Raw genomic sequence first — 21817 nt, 5'->3', positions numbered from 1 at the left:
TAGGTTTTTAACTGTAAACAATGCTCAATGGGAGTCGTGAAGATACAGTTTTATAATTCTTTAAATGTTCTTTTATTACTACCAAATGGGTTCTGAAAATAGAGTGAAAAGTGTCCCATCTTCCCCCACCGTACTAATGTGTTTAATATAGGAAAACATTTTCTGTTTTGATGAAATCGTTATTAGGTTGTTGGAATTTTTTTTTTTATGGTGTTTTGGCCTTTTTAGTATTTTGGTATAACATATTAACAGTGTTATAGCTTAAAAGTGAACAATAGGTGTATGAATGCACAATGTGTGTCTGTGGTGTATGAGAAGACACCCATGTTATAACTTAACAGTGAGCACGAGGTGTATGAATACACATTGTGTGTCCGGTTTATAAAACACACCCATATTATAACTCAACAGTAAGTATGAGGTGCATAAAAACCAAAGTATTGTAAATTCTCATAAAAAACACAAGTTATATACTAATACACGTTAAATTAATACAAAAAACTTTACCTTTTTTTCCGCAAAAATAACTTAATTTTTTTTACCAGGATATCCAATATATGTTTCCCCTCTAACCACTTCATATGCAACAACCAATCAGCAACTGAATAAGGTGATTGGCGGACCAATCACATTCGAGGCAGTCAAAACTTGTTTCACCAGCATTATAGCTTGGTCAGTTAAGTAAAGTAGAATATTTTGATATTTTTTCATTTTTTAATACCAGGTTAAAAAAAACACTTTTCCCTAACTGTTAAAATTTGTTGACACGTTTAACTTTTGATTGACAGTTTACATTTAATAAACACATTCACCTTTCATTGACAGTTTTTGTATGATTGACACTTTAAATTTGATTGGCTCTTTACATTTGATTGAAAGTTTACATTTGACTGACAGTTTATCTTTGATTAACACTTTACATTTGATTGACACATTTACATTTGAATGACAATTTACATTTGATTAACGTTACATTTGATTGACAGTTTATATTAAAAAATACATTTTGTTGACACTTTACATTCGACTGACAGTTTACATTCGATTGACAGTTTACATTTGATTGACACATTTGTATTTGATTGACAGTTTACGTCAGAGTTGCTCAGGTAGTTGCAACAGTGGAGGAAGTGGTGGATTTCCTCAAAATCAAGTCGTTCAATCAATACCCATGGTTAATATTCCATCACGTGAGTATAAATTACAACTTTAGTGTAAAGGTCATCTTAAAAAACTTATAGCGACTTTTTATTTTCAATTCAAAGCAATTTTTCTTTCCAATTTGAATATTATTATTCTATTAAATAAACGTCTTATTTATTTCTGATGTATTACTGTAACTGAACAGATAAAACGTTTTTTCAGCTGATGTTACAACCATGTTTTAAAACTATTTTTAGCAAAAAATGCCAAAACTTTTATTGTAACAATGTTTTTTTACCATTCCTTAAGACTTCAGGCTATCAACTATTTTAAATTTTATTTTTATTTTTTAGGAAATTATTCGAATGAGCCAATCCCGCTTCACCTAAACTACAGACTGGCAAATGAGAGCGGAGCGAATGTGACATCATTCACCAACACGAGGTCGCGACACGGTTCAGCGATTAGTGGGGAGAAAAAATCTCTCGAGTCTCGAGCACGAAGTTCCATTTCTTCAGCTTCAACTTTAAGGTAAAATTAGATTTTCCAAATATTGGAATGAATGTAACATGGTTTAACCTTGCCTGGCCGAAAAGGACAGTCGTTATAACTCGTGTGTTTTGTTTCATACACCTCACGCCCGCTCAATTTGCAGTTGTTTGTATGGAGTCTTGTTTTTTTTTAAATTTTGATAAAATTTTTCCTTTAGAAAATCTTTAGAAACTTCTAGAATGAACAAAGATGCTTTAGATGACCTGCCTTCATTTTCTGCCATTCATTCAATTTCTGGTTCGTCTTCGCGCTCAAATTCTACTTCCGATAATCCTTCAAAAATGCGCAGTGTTTCCAGATCAGAATATTCGCGTTCTCGACCGAAATCTGCTGCCAGTGTTGCCGCACAGTCATCAAATTCTAGCTGCAGTGTTGCGCAACCTGGAGAAGCAGGTGCAAGAGCAGCAAGTTAATTGTGAAGAATTTAATATTGATTTTTTTCTGGCAACACTGACTGGGCCACTGACCGTAATGTTATCTGTATTGTAACATCTGCAAACTAGAAAAACCCACTATTTCACTATTCTAATGCTTTTCGTATCTGCCACTGACTGTATGTTTATTTCACTGTTGTGTTTTCTGTTTATTAAGTTTTGTACAAACACTTTTTGTTGTCAAACATTTAAACTTTCTGTAGATACCGTTGTAAATGAAAACTATACTGCTTTATGTTACAATGTTAAAAACAGTGAATACGTTGTTAAACGGCATCGAATCCTGCTTTAAGCAGAAATTAATGGTAAATTAAACAAGTTAGTTAAACCAGGTGGCTACAACATTGGTAGTTTGGATTACAATATTGGGCATTAAAGAGGAAATGTACAATGCAGTCTCCAAAAGTTTCCAAGAGAATTATAAACATATAGACCAAGTACAAGCTGAATTACTAACAGACTGCTTCATTTTTTTATTAAATATATTTGTTTCTTCAGAATCGACTTGCTACTATCATATCCATAATAAATATATTATTAAATTTACTTTTAAACTTGTAAAGAACGGTGGACGTAATATGGCGCTCAACATTATTTAAAAAAACTGCACAAATTGCTCTAATCTAAAGGCCCTTTACTTTATTACTACCCCACTGGGATAATGCATTCATTGCTCTCTTGTAAATTTGGCGGCAAACTTCTAAAATTTTCCACAAGAAATTTGTTGTTTGCCAAATTTTCTTTTGTCTTAAACAAAAAGCCAGCGTTATTTATTAGTTTAAAACGTAAGTGTTACGTCTTGTATAACTTACAATTTCTAAACAGTTGCGTGTGCTACTAGTACTATCTATTTAGGGCTAAGAATCGTTTATTTTAAGTCAACATGAAGCCAAGTTTCAAACGCAAGTTTTCTGTTCCATCTCAAAGCGTAAAACCCACGCGCGATGATCAAAATGAAGCATCACCGGTTAATAAAAACACGGAAAACGGTAAGATATGTTTTTTTTCGGTTAATGCAACCAAGCTAATTTAATTTACATTCATTCGTTTATAATGGGGTATTCTTTACCCAGACAGACTGCAGAGTATGGCAGGTGCACCCGCGATTTTTTTACAGACTTTTGGTGATGCACGCCACAATTTGTCCCACGCATGCCAATTAATTAAACAAAGAAAAAATACATATTAAATTAAGTAAGATTTCCTAACGTGGCTTGAAAATGTACATGCTTTGCACGCAGTTTTTAATAATAGCACACGCGCACTCAAACGTGCAAGATCGCTTCAGGAACTGCCATACTCTCCAGACTGGCCATTTTATTTAATTTTAAAGTGTTACTTAAATTTTTAACCAGATTTAAATAAAGAAGTCACTGAAGAACCAGAAATAACGTGCAAGTTTGAATATTCACCTGTGGAAAATGTGGAGACTCATGTACGTGTACTGTATAGCTGTTTTATTTCGGTATTTAAACTTAAAAAAAACTTTTTTTTTACCATATATTAAGTATAATAGTATAATAGCTTCATTTGTCTTTCTGATTACGCTAGCAAAGATTTAGAAATATTTTAAACTAAAAGACAGGATATAGCGACAAAACAACAGTTGTTAAAACGTAATCACATTTAATTGGAAGAAAATAAGCGTGGTCACTGGCTCACTGCACACCTACAGCGACACCTTTATATATATAGTTATATTATCCTCGTTATTTTATGTTTAAATGATATTGTAATATCCAATTCAACTGGTTTATTGCATTTTTATTGTTTATTACAGACACAGAATACCAATGAGCCCAAGCAAGCTTTATCAGACAGCCAATATGATGAAATTTTTGACGCAGTTCTTACAAAAGCTACATCAGGTGTGTTATACAGCAACATTACACCATTTTTTATTGTTTTTATGTTGATTTACGACACATAGACAAATTACTCATTTCATATAAATGAAAATATGTTTTAACTGTAAGCGTACTTTAACAACTGTTGTTTTGTCGCTATATTCTGTCTTTTTCGTTTAAAATATTTCAAAATTTTTGCTACTGGAAACGAGGAGATGTTTTTTTATGTTGCAACTAAAAAACAATGATAAAAAATGTATGTAATTAAACATGACCAAAATGTTATTAAAAATATATGAACTACACTATAACAAAAACACTTTATACAGACAATTTGAATTCGGAAAAATCGAAAAGTGAAAAGGCGGCCGATCAATTTGTTGAAAGAATGCAAAACTCAACACCTACAAAGTAAATGTTGTTTTATAACTTATTTTGTCTTAATTTAAAAAAATTGACTGTTTTTGTTGACAGCCACAGTATCCGCGCAGATTGAACAGTTTACTATCGTGCAGCGAAAAAAAAATTTTTTTTCTATCCATGAATCGTTAAATATAAGGTAGAAAATAGAGACATTACAAAATTAGGGTAACTCCATATTTCCTCCAACCAGCATTCAGGAGCAGAACGAGATAACTCCCTCCACAAGTCCTCAGGAGGATACAAGAAGTCCTCCCAAACTCCTCCTTAAAAAATGCAGCAAGGATAAGTCAGAAAAATCAGCTTTAGACTCCATAAAAGCCCCACATAAAAGAACTAGTCTTGGTTATAGCAAGCCAGATAAAGAAAGACACAGCTTAGGTAAAAAAGCAGTTTAGTCTTATTATCCCTAATATAAATTTGACAGGATTCAATTAGATTTAGTAATTTTAATTTAGAGCAGTGGTTCTCAACCGTTGGTTCGCATTAACTTTTCCTGTTGGCCAGCCAAATTTGTAGCACTGTAACATAGAGTTCATGGTCTTTTTATCGTACGTCACAACAATGCTGCAGGTGTTGTGCCCAACTGTTTAAAAATAGGCTACAACTTGTTTAAGACCAGTTTTATGTGAAAGCAAAATGAAAAGAGAGCAAATTTCCATTAAATTGAAGTTTCCATTCTTTGCTTTTAAGTTGCATACTTTTGTCGTAATTACATTTTGGGTTGAATTTTCAAGGTCCACCTTTCCGCAAAATTTCTTCAAGCTAAAAAGGTTGAGAAACACTGGTTTATTTCACGTATTTAATAACTGTGTTTAATTTATATATTAATTAGTTGTTAAACTGCTGTTAATTTATTTTGCTTGTTTTTTCTGACTGGTTTTAGTTATTTTATATTTTTGTTTGTTGTTTTTAATGTTGTTTTTTACTTTTTTTTTCATAATATATATACATTAATATAATATTTTATATATATATATATATATATATGTATATAAAGTATAAACAAGCAACAAAAAATTCAGGAAATTTAAAGACAAAGAAAAAAGAAAAACATAGACGACATCAAACTTGTGATGAATCTAGTCGGAAAAACAGTGAAAAAGTTTTTAACAAAGGTGTGATTAATAATGTGACTTTAATTTTAACTAGGCTGCTATAGAATTGTGTGTAATTCCCTATGTGGGTGAGGTCCTACAGTCTGGCACCTTGGGACATAAGATTTAGGCAAAAACCCCAACACCCAGGTCTTGCCCAAGGACACATACATCTATCGGTATCGAGCATTGAACCTGGTATCCTTTGCTTATAATGCAGTCACCTAATCACCGACCCACAGCATCAAACTTAAATATTGAAAAACTGACATAAATTTAAAAATATGCCCGTTTTTTTCCACACAAATAAAAAATATAACCATTTTTGTGCGCAAAATAAAAATATGACAGTTTTTCGCCCAAAAAAATATATAGGACTTTTTTTTCTGCACAAAAATAAAATAATATGACTGTTTTTCTGCACAAATGTCCGTACCACAAACCGAATCTTACACTTAGGTGTGTGGGTTCAATGTGGAGAAAGAGATTGTTTGAAATGGAGGTTTCTGCCCGATTGTTCCGACCCTAGCTCCCTGCCTGGCTTCTGGAGATGTTCATTAAATGCAGATGATGATCAGAACAAGTTTGTGAATATTATATTCATATTATTTGATTTACACCGTATTTAATTATTTGTATATTATAGCATGTTATGTCTGTATTATATATTATATATATATACAGTAGGGTTCTCTCGTCCCATTCGGTAGTAAACAAAAAATAATAACATAATTATGTAGCTGTTGTCTTGTGACCCTCAAAGAGCGTTGTTAATTGTTCTAATAAAACGATCAGGAAACATGGGTTTTGGGTTCTAACCTATTTTAATTAACCACAGTAATATAGGTTGATGAAAATGTGGGTGAGGTCCTACATCGTTTTGTCATTGGACATTCTATTTATTACCCCGAGGCCCGAGATTAAATTAACATGGTGCTGGAGCAATGTAAATGTGAATGTAACTTACTTTATCCTCGCGTGGCCGGAAAAGGACAGTTGTTATAACACGAGTGTTCATACACCTCGTGCCAGCTTACGAGTTACCTTGTATGTTACTCTGTGGGTGATTATTTTTTTTTATTTATTTATGAATGGCTGATAATTTAGACAACCCATTAATGACCACTGGGTTGGACCGGACAAAGCCAATGTTCGTTAAGTGTCTTGTCCAACTATTTTTGGGTGGTTGTGGCCCTGTGGGCATATGTGTCCTTGGGCAAAATTAACAGCAATTGCTCTAACCCAGTGGTCTCTTATGGGTGGTCCAAATTCAGCCATAAAAAAAAAACAATCATCAAAAATTTTCATACATGGTAACCCGTAACTGGGCACGAGGTGTATGAATATGAAACAGAGCGTCATGTTATAACGACTGTCATTTTCCCAAAGATAAAGCAAGTTATATTCATAGAAAAATAGCCATACTACTGGCACATATGTTATAACGACTGTCGTTTTCCGACCACGCAAGAATAAAGTAAGTTACATCCATTCATTCATAATCCCAGGTGTTCTGCCCCTGAAGTAGATTGGACGTCATGTTTATCAAGTTCACAAGATCACTTCGTATACACCGAGTACAATGCTGGTTCTATAGTGTGGGCTAAGATGGCTGGCTACCCACCGTAAGTATTTAGGTGGTTTTATACTGGTGTGTATTTGACTGGCTGTCAAAATGTTATAATTTGACAGTGAGCATGAGGTGTATGAATACACAATGTATGTTTGGTGTACATTTTTTAAACTTAAAATTTTAAACAATTCTTTTTAAACTAAAACTATTTTTAATAAAATCACATGTTTATTTTTTTATGACAATATTTTTATAAAAAATGTTAATTTTAGTTGGCCAGCTATGGTGGATAGCGATCCAGACACAGATATGTTGTATGAATACGATGAAGAAGGGGCAGTGGTACGTTTTGTTCTACTGTTGTTAAATCTGATTTATAATAAATTCATAGCACATTTGGATGAATGAATGTAACTTACTTTATCCTTGCGTTGCTGGAAAACGACAGTCGTTATCACACGGGGGTTTAACACCTCATGCCAGCTTACGAGTTACCATGTATGTTACTTTGTGGGTGATTATTTTTTTTTTTGTATAGCTGATAATTTAGACAACTCATTAGTGACCACTGGGTTGGACGTTGGAGCAATTACCGTTAAGTGTCTTGCCCAAGAACGACAGTCGTTATTACACGGGGGTTTAACACCTCGTGCAAGCTTACGAGTTACCATGTATGTTACTTTGTGGGTGATTATTTTTTTTTTGTATAGCTGATAATTTAGACAACTCATTAGTGACCACTGGGTTGGACGTTGGAGCAATTTCCGTGTCTTGCCCAAGGACACATGCGCTTACAATGGGCGCAGGATCTTCTTGATTTGTTTGCGACGCAAAATTTTTAAACAATATTAGACACATGTTAAACATATTTTTAATTTTTCATATTTAGTAAAGTTTTCCCACACTTAGCGGCAATTGCTTCAACCCAGTGGTCACTAAGTAATGGGTTGTCCAATTTATCAGCCACACATAGGAAAAATTTAATAAATTCTCCAAAAATAATCACTCACAAAGTAAGATGCAAGCTAGCACGAGGTGTATAAAACAGAACAACTGTGTTATAACGACTGTCGTTCAGTTGCATAAAATACTTAAACAGGCTTTCCGGGTGTTGGGGTAATAGGCCAAATCTGGCCTAAATCCCAGGTCCTTGACAAGGACCTCACCCATAAAGAATAAAATAAATTATAAAAATTGCTTAATGTCCCAACAAAATTATAAAAAAAAATTGCCTAATTATAAAAATTACCTAATGCACCAACAAATTTATAAAAATTGTCTAATGCCCCAACAAAGTTATAAAAATTGCTTAATTATAAAAATTTCCTAATGCCAATGCGTACTATGATAAATAACTCTTACACATTTATTAATTCCTATAGCTTCGATACCATGTTGTTTTCCTTGATAAGAATGTTAGCAGAGCGTGGATACCATCGCGATGCATTGAACCTTACAACCATTCAAATAATCAGTTGGTAAGTACTATTCTGGTTATCCAAATGTTTTTACTGTTTTATTTTTCTAACCAAAATGGTCGGTAAACTTGTAAGCTGGCATGAGGTGTATGAAACAGAATATCTGTGTTATAATGGCTGTCATTTCCCCACCACGCCAGGTTAAATAAGTTACATACATGGTAACTCGTAAGTGGGCTTGAGGTGTATAAAACAGAATATCTGTGTTATAACGTTTGTCATTTTGACGTCATGCAAGGGTAAAGTAAGTTAATTTAATTCAACTTGGAAGCGCGCATGAGGTGTATGAAACAGAACAGCCGTGTTATAATGACTGTCATTTGGCGCCATGCAAGGATAAAGTAAGTCACATTTAAAACTCGTAAGCGCGCATGAGGTGTATGAAACAGAATACCCATGTTATAACCACTGATGTTTTCCGGCCAGGCAAGAATAAAGCAAGTTACATTCATTCAACCAACTGAAGTTTTTTGTACAATGCTTTATATCGACTAGTAGCTGTTTTATTTACGTTTAAATACTATTTGTTGGTAATTTACTACTTACTGGAGTCTTAAACCTCCCAAAATAAGCCTTCACATATGTAATAACTCGTAAGCAAGCACGAAGTGTATCAAACAGAACACCCATGTTATAACAACTACCATTGCCCCGCCGCACGAAGATGAATAAGTTCATTTATTTAAACATATCAAAATTTGTTTGATCTCCCTTCAGAATTTATGTAACGAAAAACATTTCAAAAGTGAACTGAATACAGCAATAACAGCAGCAGATGAAGCTCTTACTATGAGTTTGGCAAAACGAATTGAAAAGTTTAGTTTCGGACAAAGATTTAAAGGAGACGAGGAATCTATATGGACATCACTAAGTAAGTTTTTGTCATTTTTTTTGGCCAGAAGCTTAAATACAGTACTATGGGCGTGGGGTAAGATGGGATACTGTTAGTAACTAAATCCTAAATTTTTGATCATGTTTTAAACAATTAAAAATAGAGTGGCTGGGCTATAGTTATATGATTCTGTTTTCTTTGTTTACTACTAAATGGGACGAGAAAAGAGATTGAAATGTCCCATCTTGCCCCAATATACTTCATTAGACTTCTATACCTAGGCATGAAGCATGCAACTAACTTTTTACTTTACGTATGGCTGATAATTTAGACAACCCATTAATGACCACTGGCTTGGAGCAATTGCCGCTAACTGTCTTGAAAAAGTCACATACATAACACCCACAGTGGTGGCAGCGAGCCTTGAATCCAGCATCCCTTACTCATAAACTCTCAGACTAATATTCTACCATTGTTGTAAAAAATTTAAAATTTGTTTCAAAATTTTTTAGCAAAAACAAGAAAATCGAAAAAACGGAAAAATAAATTTCTAATGGAACAAGTGGTCCCTGTCTCCACATCTCCCAGTGCTGAATCAAAAAGTATGTTTTTCTCATTTTTATAAAAACTCTGTTACTTAAATATTTTTAGTTCATAAACAATTTTTCGCTAATTTTATTCCAATTAAATGAAAATATGTTTTAACTAAAGCGTGTTTTAACAACTGTTGTTTTGTCGCTATATCCTGTTTTTCATTTATAATATTTCTAAATCTTCGCTTCCGTAATCAAAATGAGACAAATAAAGTTATTATTATCATATCATTATTTTTTCTGTTTCGAGTTTTTGCATTAAAGCTTTTTAATATACATAGTATATATATTTTTTAAATATTACAATATTAATTTAGATTTAAAACCGAATAATTACTATTTAAATAGTAATTAAACATTTTTTACCTACTTACTTTATCAAAACAAATATTTCCGTAATTTTGTGCCTAGCCCGACAGTGAAAAGAGGGCATTACATTCCTGCTTACAGTTAAAAACATATTTACATTTAATTGGAAAAAAAAAAGCGTGGTCGCTACACTTAGATAATGAGTGTTTTTGCTTTAGATTCAAATGATTATTGGGAGACAGCCACCGATGATATGTTACCTTTGTCTAAAAAGGAAGAGAATCATGGGAAAAAGAAAAAAAGAGAGAAGGTGGAAAAAGAGAAAAAAGAAAGTGAGGGATTTTTTTCCAAAAAAAAGCAAATTTTCTCTCTTTTATGCTAGTTATTTGTAAGCAATATTATCATAATTTTAACGCAGAAAAGAAGAAAAATAAGGACAAGGCAGTGGATGGCAGTAAAGAGTCAGCGAAAACGAAAACAGCGTTTAAACCAACTTTTGTGGCCCCGGCACAAAAAACAGCGCTAGATGTCAGTAAAGAGACAGAAATAGAGTCACAGGACGTGCCATTAGATGGAGCTATTAAGTTTGATCCTGATATTTATACAATGGAGTTAAATAGGTGGGTTGTTTGTACCTCATGCTCGCTGTCGACTTATAACATGGGTGTCTTCTTATACACCAGATACACATGGTGTATTCATACACCTCATGCTCACTGTCAAGTTATAACATGGGTATCTTCTTATACACCAAACGCACATGGTGTATTCATACACCTCATGCTCGCTGTCGAGTTATAACATAGGTGCCTTCTTATACACTAGACACACATGGTGTATTCATACACCTTATGCTCACTGTTGAGTTATAACATGGGTGTCTTCTTATACACCAGACACACATGGTGTCTTTGTACACCTCATGCTCACTGCCAAGGCGTAATAATATAATATATAAAACTTTTCTGCAGCGAAAAAATTGAAAAAACTGAAACAAATAAGCAAAATTATCCAGCTGGGAAATCCCCTAAAGACCCCCAAATTAACCCATGTCCTGGGTCCCCTGATTTAATAGAGTGTTCCCCTGCATCCATGGGGTCTCAGGACGAACCGATAAATTTAAGTTTAAAAGATGAACAAGTGTTGCCGTCCCCAGTGTTGCCCAGCAAAAAACAAACAACGGAAAGTTTTTGGTCAGCACCACTGGAAAAAAATAATGGTATTTTGTGTTTTTTGAATTTTCTCTTTGGTTTCGATATGTTTAAAAGAAATAAAAGTTATTATAAATTTTATTATAGATTTTTGTTATAGATTTAGATTAAGGTTTTACGTTTTATCATATATTTTGATCCTAGATTTAGATAACGTTTTATTTATTTTTATTATAGTTTTAGTTTTAGGTGACTTTCTTATTATAAATTATTGTTATTCATTTAGATAACGTTTTATTCATATATTTTTATTATTTTTTTAATTGTAAATTTATATAACCTTTTTAGACATATATTTTTATTATTTTTTTAATTGTACATTTATATAATCTTTTTTTAGAGCAAATTTTTATCCTAGAAGTTTTTGTGATTAATTTTTATTACAGATTTAGATATCTTTTTATTATATGTTTAATTGGACGATGTTTATTACCTTTTATCCTAGACAGTAAATAGTAGAAAAAACGACTGACCCTTGCCTAAATTACACGGGCCGTGAGGCGCCCAAATTAGTTTCGTTGAACCATTTAGTTATTAGATGATGTTTTTTTGTTTTATTATAGATTCAGGTGACAGTTTTTTGTTAAAGATTTTGCCTATTTTAGGTGACTTTTTATAATACATTTTTATTATAGATTTAGATTAGGTTTTTTATTATTGTGTTTTTTTTGTTATAGATTTAGATGGTGATAACGTTTTCTCTGATCTTGAAATGGATGATGTAAAAGGAATGAATTGGGATGACAAAGAAATTGATAATTTAGATGACCTAATGCCAGATATAATAGGCCAGTGTTAATTATTTTAAATCAAGTTCTTTTTACGTTTATTTTTTAGTTTAAAATTTTATTGTTTTATTAGAATAGTATATTGTTTATATTTTGTTATAAAAGCGTTTTTGAGTGAGTATTTCTTTGTTCTTTTTGGGTTTTAGGTGTAATTTTGGACTTAACTGAGTAAAAAGATTCTCTTTTTTCTGCTTGTAACTACAGTCGAGCTGCAATTTGTAGCCTATTACATAGTAGGGTTGGGGAAGATGAGACACTTTTTTTTCTATTTCTCATCCCATTTGGTAGTAAACAAAGAACTTTCAAAAAAATGTGATACCGTGTCCTCACAACTTCTATAGACCCTTGTTAATTGTTTAAAACAGGATCAGGTTATTTGGATATTATGTGCTAAATCTTACCAGACGCTACTAAATGTGTTTATAGTGAAACAGACGTTTTGTTAAGTGGTTAGGTTAGACTCCGAGCCTAGTTGTGCGTATTCAGAAAGACAGAACTTAGAATTGAGTACTGTAAAAGTTCGAGCCCGAATTTTACATTACGCGCAAGTAATTTTTACACACATGTATTCTGCATATAGTATTGTGGGTAAGATGGACTTTAGCAAATAACATTCAAATATTCTGATCGTATTTTAAACAGTTTACAACGGTCTATATGTGAGCCGTGAGGGTACGGTTTTATAATTCTTTAAATTTTATTTGTTTACTACTATATAAGACGAGAAAATAGAATGAAAAGGTTGACAATCTTTCCCCATCCTTCTGTATACCCAACAGCCAACACAAGCAATTTAAGGCGTCGGTTTTCTTAAGGACGGTGCATGAACTACGACACATGTGTTCAAAAGAGAGTAAAAAGTGATTTTTATTCAAAAACTTGCTACAGGTGCGTTTTCAACGCTATAATTGACTTCAAACGAAAACACATTGGTTTTAAAACCAATGTTGTTGGGCATATATTCTACGCACGCTCCTCATTCACGTTTATAAACCACCTCTCGTGTTTTGTGTACGTGTCTGGTCTTAATTTATGCCTCGTAACGCCTTGGGCATTATATTCTTACACCGTCTGTGTGTGGCGGCTAGAAAGATATTTTGTTTGCTGTTTAAACTTAAAACTTTATCCACTGTATAGCTTTTTTACAGTTTCAAGTTAGCTAAAAAAAAGATACATTACATACAGTTTTTGGACAATTGCATTTTAGCGAATCGAGTTATTTGTTTTTGAAATTAGTCTACTGTTATCGGTTTTTGAATTCAAAGGAATAACTTGTTAAATATGACTATGCGGTCAGAAAACATGTACACGACCATACGTACAAATGATTTCTTAAGTTCACAAGGAAGAAGTTCGACTATCAGCAAAGGCTATCGTTCCATCAGCAAAGGTAAAGTTTTCAAACCCCGTTTCAAAAGAAAAAAATGTTTGATGTTTTCAAAAGCGGAACAGAAAATATGAAAATTATGACTTTTAAAAACCAAAACCATTACGTTCTTTTATTTTTTATAAACAAAAGCTAACGTTTATTTCAATTTCTAGCCATAACAGATACTACACGTGGTAGGACCAGTAGAGCTACCGAGTTTTTTGATGAACTGCCTAAAGAACTTCAGTGCCCTAAATGTGGCGATCTATTCGACAGGCCAGTCTTATTATCTTGTTCTCATACTTTATGTATGGACTGTGCTGAAGATGCAATAGAATATGCAGAACTCGAATTAAAGGTAAATTTTAACGGCGTTATTTTTTATCATTGTTGCCGGGGCAAAGGCATCTTGTTAACCAGTTTTACCACGTGTGTAACTTTAGGTGTAATTTTTATTCTTTTTTTTGTAATGAATGACTGATAATTTAAATGTTAGACAACCCATAAAGGACCACCGGGTTAAAAGAGTTGCCTATAAACATCTTGCATAAGGACACATATATATGCCCACAATAGTAGCAGCGACGAGGCTCGAACCGCTGCTCTGGACTACGGGACACCTTTTGCGCATAATATTCAAATATCCTGATCGTGTTTTAAACAATTAACAACAGTTCATGAGAGTCGTAAGGATACGGTCTTATAACTCTTTGAATGTCTTTTTTCACTACCGAATAGGGCAAGAAAATGGAATAAAAAAGGTGTCCCATCTTCTTCCACCCTACTATATATACCCATTGCCTTTTAGTTTTACGGATAACTTTGTTCTTTCATCATATAGCAACGCAGACGATTTTCCTGTCCGATATGTAGAAGTGCGATCAAGTACAATGCTACTGGTATAGAAAGCCTACCCCGAAACATAAACATTGAAGAGGTATTCTGCAATAAAATATATTATAGTAGGGTGGGGGAAGACGGGACACCTTAAGCACATAATATCCAAATATCCTGATCGTGTTTTAAACAATTAACACCGGTCTATGGGAGTCGTGAGAATAGGGTTTTATAATTCTTTGAATGTTCTTTGTTTACTGCCAAATGGGACGAAAAAATAGAATGAAAAGGTGTCCTATCTTCCCCACAACCTACCGTATATTTGGTTCTTTAACGAAGTACGAATAAATTTAAATAGATAACACGTGTTATGTTATTCACTATGGATGTAAAAATTATGGACAGCTTATGCTGTACTCTTAACCGCTAAAACAGACAGCTATTTTAAAGCTATACATCCATTCATATTTACCAGAATATATGTTACTGTATATGGTTAATGCAACATCAAATGGGCCAGATACGTTATTATAAAATATAATGAAAAGTTTTGGTTTACTATGTCAATTACATTTTCTTATCTTGATAAAAAAAATGTCAAAATAATTTTAATTATAATTATAATAAATAAATGTAAAACGCTTTATCCTTGAGTGGCCAGAAAACGACAGTTGTTTATAATGTGAAAACAATCAGTTTCAGAAGCCTTGGTCTTAGAAAGTTACCCTTGCTTTTTTTGCAGAACTTTTTTTAAACCATATTTTAAACTCTTAGGCCGTGGCGAGATTCAAAAAAGAGGGAAAATCTCACTATCCTGTATGTGACCAACATGCGGCGTTTAAAATGGAAATGCTTATGTGGTGTGAAGAATGTAAAGTGAATATTTGCCCTCTGTGTGCGGTGGGGGATGAACATAAGCAACATAAAGTAGGAATTAAAATATATATCATTTTCTTGTTTATGGTGTTATTAACAGTATATAGTAGGGTGGGGGAAGGTGGAACATTTTTCATCCTATTTTCTCGTTCCATTTAGTAGTAAACAAAGAATATTCACAGAAATATTAAACTATATTCTTAGGTTTCCCATAGACCGTTGTTAATTGTTTAAAACACAATTAGGATATTTGTATATTATGCTATAAAGGTGTCCCAATTCCCCCTAACCATTTGTATAATGTATGTAACCTGCTTTATCCGCGCCTGGCCGGAAAACAACAGTCGTTTTCAACAGATCTTTTTTTCATACATCTCTTGACCGCTTAAAAGTAACGAAAAAAACTAATAAAAATACGTAATTTTACTGTTTGTTTTGACCTATATATATGGCATTCAAAAACAAAAGCACTTTAGGCACTTTGTCGCATTGCCCCGCCATGTTGCTTCGTAATTAGTTTGCATTCATTATAACGTCATTACTTCTATTACGCAGATAACACCAATGCAAGTCGTGGAAAAATTCCAAAGAATAAAAAGGCGATTGAAAAACACGAAAGATGCGCTGAACGAAGAAATTGATGTATTAGGCGAATCAATAGTTAAACAACAGAAAATCGTGTACGATCTAAATGAAAAAGCGAAGGAGCTTAGATTAAAGGTAATTTTCAGTACGCAGATATTCTTATTGTTATTTTAATTTCTATTTTTATATCGATTATTGTTTTTTTCCGTTGCAGGATAATTTTGCATCAGATTTTGGATCATTAAGCACATAATATCCAAGCATCCTGATCGTTTTTTTTTAAACAATTAACACCGGTCCATGGGAGTCGTGAGGACACGGTTTTATAATTCTTTGAATGTTCTTTGTTTACTGGCATATAGGACGAGAAAGTGAAATGTATTCAATCCCTATCCGTAATATACAAATATAAGTTTTGCATATTATATTCTTTAGGTTGATCAAGAGTGCGATGAAATGATCGCACAAATTGAAAAGCGAAGAAAATCGATGTACGCAGATGTAGATAAGGCGCTAAATGGTAAAAGAGAAAAACCAGACAAGAAAATTGAGACTCTACGAAGCCAATTCACGAAGGTAGTATTATAAAGCACGTTACATTTAGCCATGTAGTTTTGTGAATGAATAAGTGTAACTTACTTTATACTCGCGTGGCCGGAAAACGGCAGTTGTTTTTACACGGGTGTTCATACACCTCGTGCCAGCTCACGAGTTACCATGTATGTTACTTTGTGGGTGATTATTTGTTCGTGATTTTTCATTTTTTTATGTGTGGCTGATAATTTGGACAACCCGTTAGTGACCACTGGGTTGGAGCAGTTGCCTGTAAGGAACGCAGATGGTCTCATGGCATATGGTTTTAAAAGCCATTTTTTATCGTTTGTCCCATTACAGATGCAAGTCTTAACTATTCAAATACAAGAAGTTCTAGAAGTTAAAGATGCAAAAGATTTCATTGACACGTTTAACATAAATGGCCTTCCAGGAAAATTGCAAGATATGGGAAAATACATTCAAAGTTAAGAAGAACGTATTTTTTGAAAGTATAATTGTGTTAGATTTTTACTGTGAAAGTTTCAAAGTTTTCCTGTATTTCTCTCAAAAGTATACCCAAAAAACCTAAGGTAGTCTACGTTAAGTGCTAAACTTAACTGATGTATTTAAAACATGCATATATAATTAAGTATAAACAAGAGAGCGTATCTTTAGTAAGTGAGTACGTAATAAACTATTTAAAACAATCTTAGTTACCCCTTTAATTATAACGGTCGTCTAAGCTTGATTAAAAACAAACGAAAAGAAGTAACTAATAAATCGGTTTTCAGTCGGTAATGGTGACTGTGGAGCAGTAGGTAGAAGGCATTAATGCATGTATTATAACTCACGTAAACGAATGATGTATTAAGTTGGTAAATACGCTTTGTACAACCTCAGCACCATGTGTTGAAATATAAACTTAAACTAGTTAATCCTGTCCCCAATATAATGAAAAATAGATTGATACCGATGCGTCAATTGTTGTCCAGATTTTATCCAGCTTTATAGTTGCATTGAGTGCCATCAATGGTTATGTCTAAAACAGATTGAAAGCAAATGCTATCCCAAACAGCTTTTCTTTGAAGTCCTTAATACATATTATCCAGCTATTTAGCTAGTAAACAAAAACTTAAATCCGTTGCTTGTAGCTTATGTGATAGAGTAACATCGTGACATATGTGAATGAAATAACATTGCTGCTCATGGTTAACTGCTTACCATTTGCTGACTTTTGGTTTCAATACCATCTGCGACGACAGGTATAACCTACTGTTGGCTTAGGAACAGCGATTCAAGTCTTCTTGCTTCGAAGGAAGTAATTCAAACGTTTTTCAAAAACCGAAAACAGGATGTTGGATGAAAGTTTGCTGAGAATTGATTGACAGTTGTTGTTATGATTACACTTGCGGCTTGAAAAAAAGAAATCTTGCAAGTTGCTGCAAAACTTACACTCTTTTGATAACACCTAAAACGCTTGACAAGCTGAAAAATTTCGGGAAAGCCTNACCACACTGCCAGAAACTTGCAACACCTAAATTTTCATTAATCTCTTTGTTTTAAATAGTTTCCTGATGGCGCAAAATTACAACTGATTACATTCTGTTTTTTCTTCAAGTATACCATTAATAATGTGTATTTTTTTTAAATCATACGCAACTGGCAAAAGCATGTTGAAATAAAGAATATATCATGCATCATGAAACTAGTAGCTGTCAAAGGTTCTTTTTCACTTGTCTATCACATTATAAACAGTACATTAGCTTCTTGGGTGGAAAATTATTTTTGGATAAGACTTGTGATCCCAAACAACCTGTCAATCAAAAATAAATACCAAAGTGGGAGTTGATGAAAGGATTCACGTGAGAAGGCCCACTTCCCTTCCCAGTATCTATAGTTCGGATGTTGTGTCGAGCTTCTTTTATTGCTTCCTGCTGCGACAAATTTATTAAAACCCGTTGATTTTGATTGACAGATCTTTCATCTGTTAGCTTAGGAACAGAGATTCAAGCCTTTTGGCTTCGAAGGAATTAATTAAAACGTTTTTCGTAACTGAAAACAGGATGTTGGACGAAAGTTTCGGTTTGATGAGAATTGATCTACAGAATGATCACACTTGGGCCTGGAAAACAGAAATCGTGCAGATTACAGTTGTTACAAAACCCAAAATTAATCTTTCAAACTTTATTCTGCCTCATAATAGCTTTTTTTTATAACAGACAAAGCCTCCATAATCTAACGGTTCCTCAATCTTTATAATAAATGTTATCCGCGTCGTGTTGTAGGCTATGTGGGGGTCAAAAGATGTTTGACCTTACGTGCTTAACATCTTTCGGCGAAAATGAACATGTATATACTTTAAAAAGATGTATGTGCCCCCTTACGCCGTCAATATCACAGCAAATTTAGTGTGTCTTTATACAGATGTCCCTTACATGGAGTTTATCACAAATAAGACACACACTCTATTTTTTTAACATTTAACCCATAAAGTCTTCTGTAAATTAGTCTACTACTACAGTTTATATTTTTTAAATAACAATCCATTATTCCTACTAAAAGTTCATTTTATGTTTCAGTTTACACCTTTGGTTCTCCCTTCACAGTTCACCAGTAGCCTTACACAATTGGCTTCAAAATTTCAACACACAATCAAACAAAGTAATTGCCCTTAATTTTATTTATATTAACTGTTCATTATTGATACATTGGATGGAGAACAATCATTGTTCTGCTCCGTTGAGTTCTTGCATAACTTCATAATAGGGATGAATGTCCATCTCATTGGTGTCTTCAGCTGCAAATGTTAAACATCGGTGAACAAGCGTATATAAATGTTACGTGTTTGAGGTGTCTGGTCCGGGACGTTGCCCTAACGGCAATCGCAGGGCCTGCCTCGTTTGTTGTTACGCAACAGCACAATAGCGTAATTATGTAAACGCATATAAGTAACTGCTTACCATTAGCTAGCTTTTGGTTCCAATACCAACTGCGACGGCGACCGACAAAGGCAACAGTGGTGTCAGTGAGAACGAGGAGTCCGACGACGAGCAAAAGGAGAAGAGCTGACTTGTTCATCTGCAACAAGAACACGTATAAGTAAAACAACAACACGTTTATACGAGTTACTTACGTTTACTTTGTGTCCTGTAGAAGACTAGTGATTTATTGAGCAGATTCTGTGCTTTATATAAGAAATCTGCTGCTCCCTACAGGATGAGTGTTTTCGCAACAATTTTGTTTAAAGAAAAAGATATTCTCACAAACGTGTCTTATCTCTGGATACAACATCCGAACTATAGATACTGGGGAGGGAAGGGAAGTGGGCCTTCTCACGAAACAACGTTTCAGCAACTTCCATTTTAGCTTCCTTTATTGCTTCGTACTGCGACAAACTTGATAAATCCGTTGGTTTGATTGACAGGTTGATTTTCTGTTTTGCAAACGCACGATCGTACGCTCGTTTGATCATAACAGCAACTGTCAATCAATTCTCATCAAACCGAAACTTTCATCTAACATCCTGTTTTCGGTTTTCTAAAACGTTTTAATTGCTTCCTTTAAAGCGGGAGATCTGTCAATCAAGATTTACGAATGTTTATTTTGCTTCAGTAAATTTCCACACTGTAGGGAAAGGTGAATATAACATAATACATACTGAATCGGCGCTTTGACACGGTATTAAACAGCAAAAACAGTGAGCAACTTTCAGTTAAACTGATAAGTCACATATATAACATGGCATATTTACAGCTTAATTTTGCCCACTATTGTAAAAACTTCGTAATGCAATATTTTGCCATCAGTTTTTGACAAAACATTGCGTAATGCTTAAGCAAAGTTGTTACTTGTCTATTCGACTAATTTACAAAAGATTTTATGGGTATAATGTTAAAAAAAATAGAGTGTGTGTCTTCATTTGTGATAAACTCCATGTAAGGGACATCTGTATAAAACGCACAACAAATTTGCTGTGTTATTGGCGGCGTAAAGGGGCACATACATCTTTTTAAAGTATATACATGTTCATTTTTGTCGAAGAGGTGCTAAGCACATAAGGTCAAACATATTGTGTTCATGCATACTCACATAGCCTATAGCCATACAGCACGACGCGGATAAATTTTTTATAAAGATTGAGGGACCGGGATTTGGAAGCTTCGTCTGTTATAAAAAATCTATTATTAGACCGAATTAAGTTTGAAAGATTAAGTTTGAGTTTTGCAGCAACTGTAACTTGCACGATTTCTGTTTTGCAAGTCGCAAGTGCGATCATTCTGTAGATCAATTCTCATCAAACCGAAACTTTCATCCAACATCCTGTTTTCAGTTACGAAAAACGTTTTAATTACTTCCTACGAAGCCAAGAGGCTTGAACCTCTGTTCCTAAGTTAGAAGGAAGCAATACGTCGTCAACTTTACAACGAGAACTGAATGTGAATGAATGTAACTTATCCTCGCGTGGCCGGAAAACGATAGTCGTTATAACAAGCCAATGGTCTATTCAATTGCTCACACTCTCAACAAAAAGCTACATAATGATATGCTTCATGGACCAATCTGTTACAGACCTGGACACTTTCGGCGCTCGTCTCAAACTGGAAGCGGGTGGTTTTGCACATAGATATCAAATATGTATAGCTCAGTGGTTTTGCAGCGCTTGTCGTACAAGATCTGTATGACCACTTACGTGCTCAATTAATCATAGTGTTTTCTTAAGGATTTTCTATAATTGTTTTTTTTCTAAATCATTTTGACACTTAAGTGCGCTGTTTTTTGGGTGGGGGGAGACTTCACTAGCACCGATTTTTTATCCACACAAAAAAACTTGTACGTTTTGAAGCAGTGCTAGTACACCAATTGCGGTGGCTTTATACACCTTGTGCCTGCTTTTAGAATCACATATGCCCAAAAACAAATCAAACCATTTTTAATTTATTATTTTATTTCTAGAATCTGAAAAATTTTTTTAAACACAAAATATCAATTTATAAATCGTAACTGCTAACTTTTTAAAAAATACTAAAAATACGCAAGTTTTAAAGTTCATGAACAGTATAACCTTATCTAGCCCCACATTTTTAAATTTGCTTAATGCAAAAAAGACTAAAAACAGAATGAACTAATATCCACACATTGAAATAAGAAAAAAACATTTTTATTTTACTTAAGTCAAATATCAACGATGAAGAAAATAATAATCAATTGCTGTAGAAAACGCAGCAAAGCCAGCTCCTCCTAAAAAACCAGCTTTAATGCCACCTCGGAGACCAAGAATCCTCCAGTAACAAAACACTGTATGCACTGTCTTTAAGTCAGTTCACCCTATACTAAAACAT

The 21817-nt window shown here is 33.7% G+C and overlaps 3 protein-coding genes and 1 long non-coding RNA gene across 7 annotated transcripts in view; 3 read left to right on the top strand and 1 right to left on the bottom strand.

Annotated features, from left to right (window-relative positions):
• LOC100182855 (pecanex-like protein 1) overlaps positions 1–2520 on the top strand; it is a 31208-nt gene extending 28688 nt beyond the window's left edge. The window contains exons 45-48 of one of the 2 annotated variants that reach the window (XM_026838332.1): positions 546–672; positions 1090–1190; positions 1497–1674; positions 1853–2520. In XM_026838332.1, coding sequence (XP_026694133.1) covers positions 546–672; positions 1090–1190; positions 1497–1674; positions 1853–2108 — 662 coding nt within the window. In that variant the 3' untranslated portion in view covers positions 2109–2520. The remainder of the gene's footprint in view (positions 1–545; positions 673–1089; positions 1191–1496; positions 1675–1852) is intronic. The other variant, XM_018815465.2, reaches the window with a different exon arrangement.
• A 198-nt stretch (positions 2521–2718) lies between these two features.
• Positions 2719–12708, top strand: LOC104266554 (zinc finger CW-type PWWP domain protein 1-like). Of its 2 annotated transcripts, XM_026838333.1 has the most exons (16): positions 2719–3118; positions 3485–3564; positions 3910–3997; positions 4306–4387; positions 4590–4777; positions 5422–5514; positions 5953–6076; positions 7002–7118; positions 7339–7408; positions 8449–8544; positions 9262–9415; positions 9889–9978; positions 10497–10610; positions 10697–10898; positions 11250–11497; positions 12167–12708. In XM_026838333.1, exons 1-16 carry the CDS (start codon positions 3013–3015, stop codon positions 12286–12288), a joined length of 1974 nt encoding a protein of 657 aa, XP_026694134.1. In that variant the 5' UTR covers positions 2719–3012; the 3' UTR covers positions 12289–12708. The 2 variants fall into 2 exon arrangements, with proteins under 2 accessions (XP_026694134.1, XP_026694135.1); XM_026838334.1 differs by lacking the exons at positions 10697–10898; positions 12167–12708 and having other exon boundaries at positions 2721–3118; positions 11250–11448.
• A 270-nt stretch (positions 12709–12978) lies between these two features.
• On the top strand, positions 12979–18173 carry LOC100182038 (E3 ubiquitin-protein ligase TRIM63). Of its 2 annotated transcripts, XM_002125215.4 has the most exons (7): positions 12981–13667; positions 13820–14004; positions 14488–14583; positions 15258–15410; positions 15915–16079; positions 16380–16520; positions 16839–18173. In XM_002125215.4, exons 1-7 carry the CDS (start codon positions 13559–13561, stop codon positions 16965–16967), a joined length of 978 nt encoding a protein of 325 aa, XP_002125251.1. In that variant the 5' UTR covers positions 12981–13558; the 3' UTR covers positions 16968–18173. The 2 variants fall into 2 exon arrangements, with proteins under 2 accessions (XP_026694126.1, XP_002125251.1); XM_026838325.1 differs by lacking the exon at positions 15258–15410 and having other exon boundaries at positions 12979–13667.
• Positions 18174–19135: 962 nt separating this feature from the next.
• LOC101242435 lies at positions 19136–19713 on the bottom strand. The gene is made up of 3 exons (XR_003396732.1): positions 19612–19713; positions 19439–19556; positions 19136–19275 (listed from the first exon to the last, which is right to left on the bottom strand). It is a non-coding gene; the product is annotated as an uncharacterized LOC101242435 (long non-coding RNA).
• Between the last annotated feature and the right edge of the window lie 2104 nt (positions 19714–21817).

This window comes from Ciona intestinalis, unplaced genomic scaffold (assembly GCF_000224145.3).
Source record: "Ciona intestinalis unplaced genomic scaffold, KH HT000075.2, whole genome shotgun sequence".
Taxonomy (NCBI): domain Eukaryota; kingdom Metazoa; phylum Chordata; class Ascidiacea; order Phlebobranchia; family Cionidae; genus Ciona; species Ciona intestinalis.
Note: the sequence above shows the minus strand (reverse complement) of the source record. Positions and strands in the feature narration are given on the sequence as shown.

Coding starts and splice junctions, on each gene's coding strand:
- LOC100182038 (XM_002125215.4), top strand. CDS start 13,559: ATGACTATGCGGTCAGAAAACATGTACACGACCATACGTACAAATGAT. Junction 15,411..15,914: donor ATGAACATAAGCAACATAAA/GTAGGAATTAAA, acceptor TCTATTACGCAG/ATAACACCAATGCAAGTCGT. Junction 16,080..16,379: donor CGAAGGAGCTTAGATTAAAG/GTAATTTTCAGT, acceptor TATATTCTTTAG/GTTGATCAAGAGTGCGATGA.
- LOC104266554 (XM_026838333.1), top strand. CDS start 3,013: ATGAAGCCAAGTTTCAAACGCAAGTTTTCTGTTCCATCTCAAAGCGTA. Junction 3,565..3,909: donor TGGAAAATGTGGAGACTCAT/GTACGTGTACTG, acceptor TGTTTATTACAG/ACACAGAATACCAATGAGCC. Junction 8,545..9,261: donor ACCATTCAAATAATCAGTTG/GTAAGTACTATT, acceptor ATCTCCCTTCAG/AATTTATGTAACGAAAAACA.